Below are 15,196 nucleotides of genomic sequence, written 5' to 3' on the forward strand. Positions count from 1 at the left end.
CCCACCGTTGTAGAGGTGTATAATATTTTATTGTTTAGTTGTTGAAATCAAGACGAATGCTGTTACTTATTTCGTATAATTATTTCTAATTTCTAGTGGACGAGATCTTTCATATAATATTATAAATAAACATTTTAGTTATTTTATTCTGAGCGTATAATATTGAAATAAACAATAATATATATTATATAACATGCCACTGTCGTTGCACTTAATCCCGTACCTTAACTTTGCAATTTTTGTTTTATTTAATCGAGAACGGATTTTATTTCACTGTCCGTTTAATCTGTACGTCAATGCCCAATATATTGCTATTTAAAAATAATATAATATACGCGCTCATCAATAATCGACTCGTTACTTTAAGTACTATTATATTTTCGTTTAGTTTTTTAATTTAAATTGATTTTATTTTTGTGACTTCAGAATAATATTGTTATGCCTTTATTTATGTACATACATCACGAGTTAAACGAATGCATTTCTCTGCGACCAAGTATGGTTATAAGAATATAGAGAATTATGTTTCCTTAGTTCATCCTCGCATAATGATATGTATAATATTATGTACGTGTAAAATTATGACGCACTTAAGTTCTCCAAACATTGGTAATTTTCTTGCCACCACTTGCCCACGTCGAACCCACTCTGTGTGTATAGTTTGTAAACACTTTCAGAAGTGGACGTAAAGTATAAACGGGCAGAACGCGATAAAAAGCCTTAGAGCTTAGAATATCGAGTTGATGCAACAGCGCTATAATATCACAATATCTTCGATATTATAATATAGTCGCTCAACTTTGCAGACGTATCATATTATAATCGAAAAAAACTTCTCTCCTTCTAAATTTAAAAAAAAAATCCTACAAGTACAGAAAAGGTCGATATTATTATTCACAAATCTATATTATACTTTATGATGTCTAAAAAAATCGTTGCGATTCAACGACTGAAATCATTTACCTACAATAATAATAAATGTTATATGTGCGCCAATCAATAACGCGTGCTGGCTGCACATGATTATTAAAAAACTAAAAAAAACTTAAAACTCGACAGCGCTTATTATTATAGAGATAGGTACCTACCAATGATGTATACCTAATATTATGTGGCTCTCGAGGTGATCTCATAACACGCGCGCATAATACAATAAATATATATATAAATAATATGATACGTATATATATGGCCTATACGTTTTAGCTGTTATTTTCATTCTCGGTATCTATGATAAAAAAAAAGTCGGAAAAAACGGGTTTCTTTGAGTAAATATTTGATCTGTGGGGACCACTTTCCCGAACGATTCGTGTGTGTATCTGTATATATATTGACGTGTCCTCTTCGCCTATCTTATCTATGCTCGTGCGTGTGTGTCAGCGTGTGCGTGCACACTAAATACTAATATAAGATGTACATAACATTACACATAAGTATATATATTAAATATATACAGAGTGATTCTTTTTACAGCGTACACTCTATCGTTATCTCGAAAAGCGTTAATTTTTTAAAACATTCACTCCGTGAAAATGTTTAATTGTATTGCGTTTTTAATGTTTTTATTTTTATTTTTATTTTTAATATTTACCTTCGTTTATAATGTTTCACAGTTCACCAACATGGCAACATGTTGCCTCTGTGCCCATTCCACTCCGTTCGTCCAAACTGAAAATGTTTTTAAGTTTGAGAGGACTCCGTACCCACATATTTAGATATCTATATTTTACACAATATTATGTTTGATTTTGGGTCAGTTCACTCTAAGCATATAGGTATTTAAGCATTTTAAGCTATACGAATACAAAATCGGAATTTCTGAAATTACATTTTTGTTTCTTATGCGTCGTGTAGTGAGACGGAGACAACACATGCGTTTATTACTTGAGTAGTATGATTGCTTTTGGCGTATGGACGTTCACACTCATTTCATAAGGTACTGCGATCGTATAAAAAAGTAAAAAACTTATCGAAGATGACGAGATTTTTGAAAAACATGAATACCTATATAATCGTTCTGTATTATATCTATCAGGATATTAGTGTATGCGGTGAAAACAGCGTGAACCGTCCTCGTCGGTAAACAAACAACGGTATACCAATCATACGACTCATAATATATTATAAAATACAATAACGTACGAAAGAAAAATAAGCCACTACGACTGTTTTCTGCCGACGTTCGATTATTATTATTATTATTATTATAGGTGTCATTGATGCAGCAGACGTTTGAACGAAAGCCGACGCCACACGTGTTTGTCCGTCCGCATGGGTAGTGCGAGAAATTAACACCTTATTATTATATTGCCGTAATGGCGTGTTTATCTCCTGGGGGAAAAAAAAATCACCGGGAGGAAAAAAAAATAGGTAGGTACTGAAAGAAAGAGAGCGCGCGCGCAGATTCCGTGATGTTTATTGTACGTCGTAAAAAAAAAAAAAAAAACAAAATAGGTATATTATATTAATAAATAATACGACAGTTGACGGATTTTTCGTATTTTTCGAATTTTTTTTTTATTCACGAAAACCCACCAGCAAAATCAACGCGAGCAAAACAATTTATAGGCAGGTAATTGAATGGTTTGCCGCCGGCTGAACGATGAGTCGATTTATTATCGTAAAATCATATAATATATTGTTGCCGTATTATTATCGTATATACAATATAATATTATGTATAGCTGCGCAGGTTTAATTATACGTTTACCTCTGGATTCACGCTTGTTATTAATACGTCACGTTTTATTTTATATTTTAATTCATTTCCTACGATGTGTACCTGAATAATATAGCAGCACTGGATGTAACGTTGTTTTTTTTTTTTAAGATATTTGAGGAATTTTGTTATCGAGTCCAAAAACTCGAAACGGAACATGATATTTTATTTTAATTATTTAGTGTTGGATAACAACTGGTACCCATACTATATATACCTATTGGCTATTATAATATTAATACATGCGTCGGTATCAACGGTATAAGACTGGAGGATAAGCTCAGACGATAAATTAATATCTAAAAAATAATTCAGGAAATGACTGACGATGTATTATAATAACGTCCAAACTGCACTTGCGACAAAAGTACAGTTATGTCTTACGTATATTTTTTTATCACAACGGTTTTGTTTCGAATTAATGATACGGATTTGAATGATAATATTTTGTGGGCGTTAATTTCAATTAATTGGTCGATGCATGAAAAATAATTGCAAGAATTATTATTTTTAATCGTTATTAATTATAGCCATTATTCGAGTGCCATATTCGAGTTACCTGCTGCGTTCGTGTACTCAATTGATTATGATTATATAGTGACAAACGGATAAGTAAATCAATATAATATTATGTTTATTTCTCGATTTAATAATAAGTAACGATAATCTCACTCCAAGATATAATTTGGGTACGAGAAAAAAACCGGTTGAGAATTGATTGATCCCGATACTGATATTATAATAAACCGTAAACGTATAATAATACTTAAACCTATATACATTTGGTTGTAGTTTTACAGTTCTTACTTGATTTATATATAATTCGTAATATTATGTATTTTGGATTTTCGTTAAAATCGTATATTATACAATATTTCGAATTAAGTACCTCGGGCGTTATGAGATATCTCGTTACATATTATTTTAACCATATCTATATGATAGGTATAGGCGTCGACGGCCATAATATTATAATTTCAGCGAAAAAGCAACGGATATACGTGTAACTATATGGTACCTATCTACTTCTACTATAATATTATGGTGAGTATCCGAATAGACTTCGTTTAATCACAAAGATTATGATGATGATGATTATGATGATGGGTCATTAAATAAAATAATGGATGATCGAGGAAAATGTGGTACAAGTTATATGGTTGGGATGGAAGAAAAACGGATGATGATTGATGGGACGTCTAACGGGCGATTTTTAGTCCTAAAAACATGCTATCGCTTTAGATTCAAAACAAATCGCTCTAAAATAGTTTTAGAACAAAAACACATAGTATTATCTAAATAAATTAAAGTAAAAATATTATTTTTGAAGACTCCGTCCGCCTATTGTAGGTACTCATCATGATGAATAATACCTATAATATTATTTTAGAAGGCGCAACAGGGAGAGGGTCCCTCCTTTTTGGGCCATGAAAATAATGAATTGAGCATATGTATTAAGTACAAAATATACGATTAATATGGACCCTCCCTCCTTGAAAAATATATGGTTGTACTACTGATTATTTGGATATACTTTCAAATTAACTTATAATATTACTACATTGGATAAAATAAAAATACTTACGTTTTCATTCCTACTAGGAATTTCCTAGTAATTCTCCAACACTACAAATTTGGCCTTGTTTTTATATTCCTGCAGATAACTCTCTAGTCTATTTGACTGTTAAAACGCAAATGGAATCGTAATTTATTAAACTATAGGTTGGTAATAAATAAATAATTAAACGAGGTATTACCAATACAAAGGTGATTTCCTCTTCACGCCACTCACGCCTCTTAAAGTATCGTCTATACCACTAACATCATCATTCATCATATAATAATAATTATTGTACAGATGTTTTGTTTTACATTTATAATAAATAATAATGATAAAATAAAATATTCTTGTAGAGATATCCGATTCTAAACTACCTATTTAAAATGTTAAGTGGCAAATGTTTGCGTACGAATTATTATTAAATTTGTACCTACACGAGATTAAAATCGTTCGTATCTTGTTTGTTACAGATGGGCACCGGCATGGACCATAAATCTACTTGGTACTGCAACGCGCCGAACAAGGTAAAACATTTAATAATAATAATAATAATAATAATAATAATAATAATAATAATAACGACGACGACGATGATGATGATGACGATAATAATAATATTATAATGATATAAATCGCGTCGTGGTCATAGTTTTTATTATAATAATATTGTTATATTGTTATTATTTTTTTGAATGGACGAATCCCGCGGGGAAACCAGTTTGACCGAATGCGGGTAGTTCGATTAATATTTAAATATTCGGTTCGCGCTAGGCGACGGCGGGAATTGATTAGGATCCAGATATCATTAAGCGTTCCGGGGGGAAACCGATACTTTACATTTTATGTTATTACACGATGATATTATATCTGTATAGGTTTCTTTCCCGCCGCGGTGAAAAAAAGAATAAAAAGCTGATATATATATCCATGTACCTACCTATATATACGTGTGTGTGTGCATATGCATATTACATAGGTAATACACATAATATGTGTGTGTGTATAAAATATAAATTACATTACATTCGTGATTAAACGTACCGGTTTTCCATTAGAGTGTATAGTATTTCGAGAGAGAGAGAGAGAGAAAAAACAATATCCCTCCTCCCCTAGTAGGTACTTCTACTACTAGCCACTATAGACTGAAGTGACCTAAGCGCGCCGTGTCTGCAGCAGCAGCAGCAGCAGCTGAGGGTGACAACCGACCGGATTTATGACGACTCTGTTACGTATAATATATACTTGTATATCATGTGTTATTATATTATGTATAATATTATATTATTATTATATACTACCAGCGGTCGGCGAAATAATATTATACACATTTCGGACGGTAATAATTGAAAACACGTCGCCCGTAGGTAACCGAAGGGCTTTTTCTCGTTTATAAACGGATTTGTAATTATCGGCAGCAGCCGTATAATAATGTGATTCGATTATAAAGTTGTATTTTTTTATTTTTTATTATTACTATCGCCGTTATAAACGTATATACACACACACAGACACACACTCGGATATATGATGTACAGGGTGATCCAGTTAGCCACATTAATTTCCGAGTAATTTTTAAAATGTTGAAAAATATGAAAAACATCTTTAGTTTCAAAGTATGGGTAACTAAGTAATATGATATCGAATATTGAGTGAATAGTTATTTTTTTTTTGTTAATCATAGAGAAGTAAATGTATGTGAGCAAAGTAAAATAGCGAGGAGTACCCTGCCAAAAGTTGCGGTACATTACTCGTCGCTCATTTAAACTTGCTGCTGGAACACTTGTTGATATTATTTATTAATACTTTACTTACCTAAATAAAGAATGAACGCAATCATTTAGAAAATTACACGAAATCCACTGTGACAAAAAAATAGTAAAAAAAAATACGTATATATAGCGTTATAATTAGATATTTCATGTCATACAATAAAAGTACCTATACCTAACTAATTGTCACAATCACAAATTGGCTGAAAATCGGTGTAGAGCCAATTGAATGGATCACTCCGTATATGTAAATTATATTATGTATATAATTTACTTCGTTCGGGCCACTGATGATAATAATATCATTAAGATGCCTCCGTCGCGGCGGTTCTCTCTCCTGGGGCAACCGGCAGCAGTTTCGCCCCAGTAAATAATAAATATAATAATAATACGTAATACTATTTGTTGATGAAAAAAATAAAATAAAAAACCAAAATGCTCACAATGACAGCGGTCGTGTATTTATTACTATTATTATTATAATACCGCGGTCGTCGTGTAATATTTAATGCGACGCGATTGGCTGCCGTTTCGATTTTTTTCGGACGTGCGAGAGCGCCCGGAGGCGACGAGTGACGACCCACGCGAATGGAATCGTATTACAATTATTTACGGACGCGAATCGAAACTTATCGAAGTCGGATAATATTATTATAGCGGCGGCCGCCTCGGTGACAGGACGCATAAGGAAAACTCGTCTATACGCAGTGATATATATAATGTATATACAATATTATTATTACGGGTAGTATGCTCAAGCCTCGCTAGACAAGCGTGTCATTTCCGACTCGAACGTGTTTTCGCGTGTTAGATTTATGACGTGATATTATATATTGTATGAATGTATAATATTAATATAAATACGTTATCGTGGCCAGGTATATAGACTCGATAATAATATTCCCGTCGATGTTATAACTATATAATAATATGATGATATATTTTTATCCACAACCTACGCGTAGATAATGGCCCAACAATGTACATAGCGATATTATAATATGTCCGATCCGTTGCGGCGTCGCGTCGTATAAGCTCGCGACGTCGATGACATTATTTTATTTGATTTTGCTGCAGTTTGAATTAAAATTGCATACGCCGTCTGACATCGTGTTGTTGTGCGATTATTAATACACGTTATATAGCTCATAATATAGTATATTGCTTACAGGTACTCATTGACATGTATTCGGGTTCAGCCTCCCCGCAATTTTTTTTTAACTTCTGAAACATATTATGATAATTATATGCTAGATTGCTAGCCAATCATATTATATTGAAATTTTAGCATAAATTAAATCAATATTTATGAAATCATCTATTATTCTTTTTTTCTAGTCTTAAATTATCCTCAATAAATAATTAAATGCTGTCCTCTTAAAAATACGAAGCCATGAAGTATAATAATATATTATATCTAAATAAATTGCTAGTATGACGTGTTTTCTCACGATAAAACGTGAAAAATCGTATAAAATATTTTACATAGTACCTAATAAGCTAACGTAATATGAGCTCTAGAATTATTTTTCACTTTCTTCATAACAAGTCCCGTAGAAACCGTTCTAAAATATGCAACGAACAAAAATTGTTTAATGCGTATCGACCAAATAGTACTATAAACTATACTTATGTTTTTTGATTGGTTCACGAAATACCGTAATGTAATGCAATTCGTTGTAAATGTGCATCATTTTATTTAGTCGATCACACTAATAATTATTGAACTTTTTTTTCAGCGTTTTATTTACATGTTAACAATTTAAAATCCTTCGGTATTGGCTCGTACGCATAGTCTATATGATTATTACGAGTATACTTGTATATATAATATTATATATATATATTATTATTTTTTATCCGAATTCGTCGGATCGTCTTTTAAGTAAGTGATAATAACTTCGTGTGGTTTGTATCACTTTGAGCGAGTATGTCGCAATTCGCGGGGTGTGACAATGATGACTTTTTTATAATAATATAATTAGAAACGTCAACTTTTGCAGCGCGTCGAAAGTTTGACTTTGCATCGCGTCATTGTTTTCACTAATCGCCCTGTATACAACTTGCATTATACTGTACACAATCGGTTGGGAAATACGTAATAGTACATAATACGTGTTATAATATATTATTGTACAGTCACTTAGGCGCTCTCGCGCGTCCTTGTGTCCGCATCCGTTCGCGGAAAAACGGTAAATACATCAAACCGTTTCGCGTCGCTGGTGCAGTGTGTAAGCGTGTTCGCCATGTTCATATGCGTATTATAATATGGTGTGAGCAATTCGCAGGAAACGCTTGTGACATATCATATTGTCGTTTGTTTTTATTTTATTAATTTTTTTTATATATTTTTACATTTTTTATTACTTGTAGGTACCTATGTACATTTAATAATATATAATATACGACATGCAAATAATTGCGTTTTGCGTGGTGAGTACCTATAACTACTATATATAATACGCTCATCTATTAAAAAATAGGCAATTTTTTACGACCTCACGCAGTGAGACTCAAACTTGTTTAATACACTACATATATTTTTATACGACACATAAAGTGATAATAATATAATTATTATTCGGGTGCGAGATTTTAACGATAAACGACTTATATTAGCTGCATCGGTATCAATTTATTATGTACGGACCACCTGTATATATATAAATGACCACCTGTACACGTTTTATACACGCGTGTTGCGCGTAACGAGTGAATCACGATTATAACGTATCGCTGAAAGCTATAATGCTAGGAAGCAGCTTATTTTTATAATTTACAACGGATTTCAATAAAGTTAACATCACAATATTATTCTAAACGTAACGCATAACACGGGTATAGGTAAAGCTTCTGCCATTAGAGACGGAGATTTAGTCAAACTTTAGGAGGGATTATATTTTTTATTTTAAAAAACTATTTAAAAGGTACTATTAAATGAAATGGAAAAAAGAAACTCGCAGAACCACTGTATTTTTGTTCTTTTATTATAAATGCTACACCAATTGTGTAATAACTGATAAACAGCATTACAGCAATAATACATAAATCAAATTATGTTATAAATTAAATCTAACATAATATTTCTATAGAGGTATAAAAGCAAATAAATTAAACTACGTTATACTTTTTAAGTACTGTTAATGATTATGACCTTAAATATAGTACAACATTTTTTTTTATGTGATACGAGTATCAGCGGATCTTTTTTTAGGAAGGGAGACTTTGGAAATATTTGGGGAAGCTAAGCTCAGGTCAGGCCCGGAGTGGGTTCCAATCACCAACAATGTGTGCGCTGCAAACGGTGATAGGTACTATATATTGTATATTATTCAAACCTAGATATCACATGGACGTAACAATCATTATGTATTTATTAATAAAATGATACACTTTAATGAACAACCTGCATCAATAATTATATCGATATACGTCTTATACTATCATATTGTATTGATACACATTATACACAACACTGCTCCTGGAATCCATATTGACCATAATGGTATATTATACACCCGTTTGCATTGCAGATATCCTTTAGCCCGAATACATTCATGATAATAATTATTATTAAGAAAATCATAATTAATAATGCAAAATAAGCAATAAATAATACCATAGTAAAGCGATAGCATAATAATATATGATCGCCTTATTTATCACTCATAATTATAGTTCAACATCTAAATGCATTCGATTGCAATTAAAATATTATACGGATATTAGCTTTGATTTTTTTATCTCTTATATAAAACGCAATATGTTTTCAGATTTAAAAAATAATGTATTAGATGTATTCATAAATAATATATTCCGATAATACATCGAAGCTCACAAATATAATCATATTGCTGCAGGCAGTCAATGTGTTTTTAATAATTTATAACTAATTAATTATATTGGTTTTTTAAAAATGTTTTACCTTCTCTCGATGAGCTCAATAATGAACTAAGTATTTAGAAAACGGAAATGCGATGTTACTGTGTTGATTTCACATTTTGATTTTGGAAATTTGACACAAAACTATGAACCAAGTTAAATGATATTTTAATTTATTATCAACTATATATATTCATACTGTGTTCACAGTAAGTATGTCCACGAAGTGCAATTACAATGTCGGTATTAAATATAATATTATAACTTGGCATGCTATATAAAAAAAATGGTTTTATTAATTTAGGTTGTTCAGCTAATCTAATCTATGCTCTGTATAACCAAATACATTTTGACCCGCAAAAATGATTTTCACCTCATCGCCAACAACATATCACATAATATTCTATCTGTTCTGGCAATTAATTGGAACACTACCACGTGCGTATCATTTACCGATTATTTCACTGTAATTTGTGTTGAATGAACACAGTTAATACAGTTAACACAGTTAATGTAGAATTTACTGCAATAATATTATGCAGGTTTATTAATTACAAGTAAATATTTATAAAACATATAATGTAACGTATTATACTTTTATCTTAAATTACGCACGCCTAAATATATTTTTCACTATGTTTTTATACGCTTAAAAATCTATTAAGACCTTGACGATGAAAAAAAATATAACTGCCATCCCCTCTTCCCCTCCCAACCACCGGCACCACCGTATATCGCAAGCACAATTTTTTTTACAAAATACGTATATAATATATCAGCTTAATAATAATAATTATACTCGTACGTTTGTAATTTTTCTGTTGTACTCACCGACCGACGACGGTGGGCGTCCCACGGCGCACGCGCTTAGCGAAAACAATACCCCCGGCTTTTCATGCCATGCCGACTATTAATAAACATAACGCGGTGCGGATGGATAATTACTGTGGTAAAAATTTTAGCATAACGGCGAGAACCGGTCTCGCTGCGGAGAGAAGATAATATTATTATTATTATAATATTATATTATATATTATTATGAAAAAAAAAGTGTCGTGGGCGGTCAATGGCATTTCAAAATGAAAATATAACTATGTTATTCTCCCGCCGAAACGCATCGACGAAAAGTCTATAACAAACGACCGAGAGGTACGTAGGTATATGATGATAATTATAATAATATAACAGTATAGACCGAAAAAAAAAATTAAACAATTCCATATTTGTATTTTATTCGTACAGTATATTATAATATAATATATCGACACATACGTCATATATATTTTTCGAACCAAACTATATATATATATATATATATATTGGACACTATTCGTCGAGTCTTAAAAACGAAACGCGCGCATTTCGCATAATAATTATCATGAACCTACATAATATACGTATTATAATAATATTACGTTATGACGACGAACGACGATGATGATGATGGTTAACCAGTTTCCCCTTAGAAGAGCATATTATTATTAATATTATTTAAACTACAACTTGGCTACAGCAGAAAGCGTGTGGGTCAAGGTGTAACGTGGTATCGTGGTACGCGCGTGCGCGGGGAAAGAAAGAAAACAAATAAATTTGTTTTTTTAGTATTTCATAAATATATGTATTCATATTCTTATGATTTCCGAGATCTAAATTATTGTCGCCCCACGCCACTTAAACCGATTGTTTACACCTATAAAATATAATATTTTTGGGGGAAAAAAAGAGTAGAGAAATTATTATGATAATGGCCGAGTGCCACCGCAGGAAATCACCTCGACCTACAACGTATTTACATTATTATTTTCATTTTATTGCCAGTCGGTTATTATTATTATTTTCGTGTAGACCGTTTTTCTATTGCCTCGACGTGACATTTTTTCGGTTTCATAATTCACCCTCTGGTCGTAAATTATGTCAGTAAACCAATAACAAACGTCGTTTTAATTTTGGCTACTTAAATGTATAATAATATATTATATTTTATAAAACGAGTATTTTCTACGGTAAACAATCGACACGGCCGTCATACCATTACCGTGGTCCATAGAAGTCCAAACGTCTCGTAAAATGTTAGAAACGACGGTGATAATATCTCTCTCTCTCTATCAATACCACGGTATTTGCTGGGTAAAACTGCTGCCCGTGTTACCACCCGGGGTATACCTATATACTGCAATACTGTATAGCACTTGTTGCTGCAGGATCCGAGAGATAAAAGAGCTTCAAACGAGCGACTGTGACTGTGACTATTACTATTATTGTAATTATTTTACACGATTGTTATTATCATATGTATACAGATGTAGGTATAATAGCTATTGGCTATGCAGTTATAATAAATTAACGCACGTGCATATCCGGCGCTCATTACATTAAGGTCGAAAACCAAAAAATTGTTTGTCCAGAAGATTATTTAAATGAGAAGAAACACAATAATTATAGGGGCCCCAGGTGACTAGTTACGTTATTATCATTTTTGTTATTTCTCTCTTTTTATTATTATTATTATTTCTTTTTGTTATTCCTCGCTGCAGCTATGTTCAGTGTTTTATCGTTTAGAGGGCACATAACTCGTTTGTTCGTTTATATTCAAATTATACTACCGGAGACGAAAAACCATAAACATACACACAAATCGTGGCCCTGTAATATACAGAATTGCTGCGTATACAGAATTTTTTTTTTTCGAAATTGACAATTATTTAAATAATAATATATTATACAATAGTACAGTAATGTCACCTGCATCGGTTGTGTACCCATACGGCCATACAGTTTACTGCAAAGAAATGAGATTCAGTTCGAAAACGTATTATTATAATAATATTATATGAAACGGAATTGGCATGGAAACAACGCGCTGAAAAGTCGTAAATGCAAATCCAAACGGAACGCGAAATAAAAAAAAAAAAGCAGAAATAATAATAATAATAATAATGAAAACCTAATGGACAAACGCATATTATCGGACACATTTTAATACGCAATTTGAGATATATCGCACGACGAGATTTGAGTGCCTCCGATGTCTCATGCAGACGTTTACGATTGGAAATTATTCTGTATTAGCATATTATCGCCCGCATCTATTTGATATTTTTTTTTTACTTTTCAAAAATAAAACATATATTATCCGACGTCAGGCTCTCGTCGGTACTGCAATTTATTATGTCCTGGAGATTAATTTTAGAACTTTAAGAGTCCGCCGTTAAAATCGGACATTCGACGTTTTACAGACATCGCACACGCTGCAGCAGCAGCACATTTATACATTTACATTATATATGCGTATAAATAATAATAATAATAATAATAATATATGCTCATTTATATATAGACATATACCACATATATAAATGTGAGGGGCTATATACCGGGTATACGTCGCGGTATAGTGTTCGCGCGATCGATCGTCTCGCACAATATGTGAAATCGCAATATCACGAGTCAATCACTTGGAATACGATAAGTCACGATTACTTGCAACTTGCTATGTTTCCGATTATCTACGGTTGGATTTGAATACAATATATATATATAGGTACTTCTCGCGCGTATGTACCATACTATATTGTATTATATAGCCATATTGCTGTATGGGTAAAAGACTGCAGCAGCAGCAGTCGTAGGGGATATATTAATATTATTATAATACGACGCGGTGACAATAACATTGATATAACATTATATTGTTATATAATGTTTAAACACAAACCTCCATACAACACCCCCGTACGGTTAGTCTTTGAAGTTTTAAGTTCTCCGCGCGTTATATTATTATACAACCTTGCGCAGTTGTGCACATATAGCCGTTTGACAAATTACATGATTATTAGGTAGGTATATTATATTATGTATTGGTACGCATATTATTGTATTTTATTTGTATTTTTGTTTATTTCGACGAAATGCAATAATATGATGTTTCACCACAATGTTGGTTTTTTATTTTATAATTGAGGTCGTAAGTGGGTTTCGCGCGCGCATGCGAATTGTAGGCGTGTAAGAATTTTATTTACGGACAAAACGTCCAATTTAAACAGTTGTTTTGAAACGCGCCCACCGTAAACGCACGGCGTTACGTGTTAACAAAAATAACAAATAAATAATAATAATAGTAATAATAATAATATTAAAGAAAATACGGTAGCCAACAGGTAGGTATAGGTTTGTTTCTGACATTATAGGTCGACATACATAATTTAATTTTTCGGATTGCCCACGTATGAACGTACCTATATACCAACAACAACTACCATAATACACTGTCGCCGAAGACCTTTACGCCATAATAGCAGTTCGCTACAATTTATGCAAATAGTAGATATCGGTTAAAACGCGTAGCAATCGTGTTCGAATTAAATTGGCAATCGATTGGATTTAAAACAATATGGCACGCAATAATGGGATTATATTATATTTATAGCAATATATTATTATTACAACAATAGGTATGTACACGGAACACCTATAAGACATTGTATATATACGCAACACTTGGCGCATTTTCAAATTTGACATATTATTTTGCATTATAAAATATTTTTATTTCATTATAATCTACTTAGCAAAAAAAAAAACACCAACATTACGTACGTATTATTCGACCATATATACAATATAATATATTAGAATACTGATTAATACTATATATTAGATAGTAACACGACCATAAAATATGTCCTGATCCAGGGAGGTCCATGGACTATAAAAATCATATTATACAATTTAATATTATATTTTTATTCCGAACTTATACTTTACTGTTAAATATTACTATTACAATTTATATTAATAACATACGCGTATATTATTTAGCTTATAATATTATATTTTTTTTTCAATAACCAAGAAATAAGTAGTGATACAGCTGCACGATATCATAATATAATATATAATATAGGTAATATTAAAGCGGCTTGGTATTATATTAATTTGATAATTATCATCGTATATAATATATATACAAGTATACAACACACACACACACATACACACATAACGATCGGTGGTTTTAAAAGTTGCCAGGGTCGCTTGTAAACAGCATTTAAAATGTATTATAATCAAACGTGCGTGCGTTGGGCCAATTGCGAGCTCGCATACTCGACTACGACGTATATATAGAATATATATACACACATGCACATACACACATACATATATTTAATATACACTTTAGCCTGGCCACCATAATATCGTTACACATCGGTCGCGTGATGCCGTTTCGCCCGGTTCCAATTTGGGTCTGAATATAAAATATTATAA

The 15,196-nt window shown here is 31.9% G+C and overlaps 1 protein-coding gene across 2 annotated transcripts in view; it reads left to right on the forward strand.

Annotated features, from left to right (window-relative positions):
• Window positions 1–15,196, forward strand: part of LOC100159231 (Krueppel-like factor 4) — a 100,685-nt gene that overhangs the window by 47,415 nt on the left and 38,074 nt on the right. The window contains exon 3 of one of the 2 annotated variants that reach the window (XM_001944998.5): window positions 4,751–4,804. The exons of the other annotated variant lie outside the window; for it this stretch is intronic. Within the exon in view, the coding sequence (XP_001945033.2) occupies window positions 4,751–4,804 (54 nt within the window). The remainder of the gene's footprint in view (window positions 1–4,750; window positions 4,805–15,196) is intronic. 2 annotated transcript variants of the gene reach the window in all.

The sequence above is a fragment of the Acyrthosiphon pisum genome, chromosome A1 (assembly GCF_005508785.2).
Source record: "Acyrthosiphon pisum isolate AL4f chromosome A1, pea_aphid_22Mar2018_4r6ur, whole genome shotgun sequence".
Taxonomy (NCBI): Eukaryota; Metazoa; Arthropoda; class Insecta; order Hemiptera; family Aphididae; genus Acyrthosiphon; species Acyrthosiphon pisum.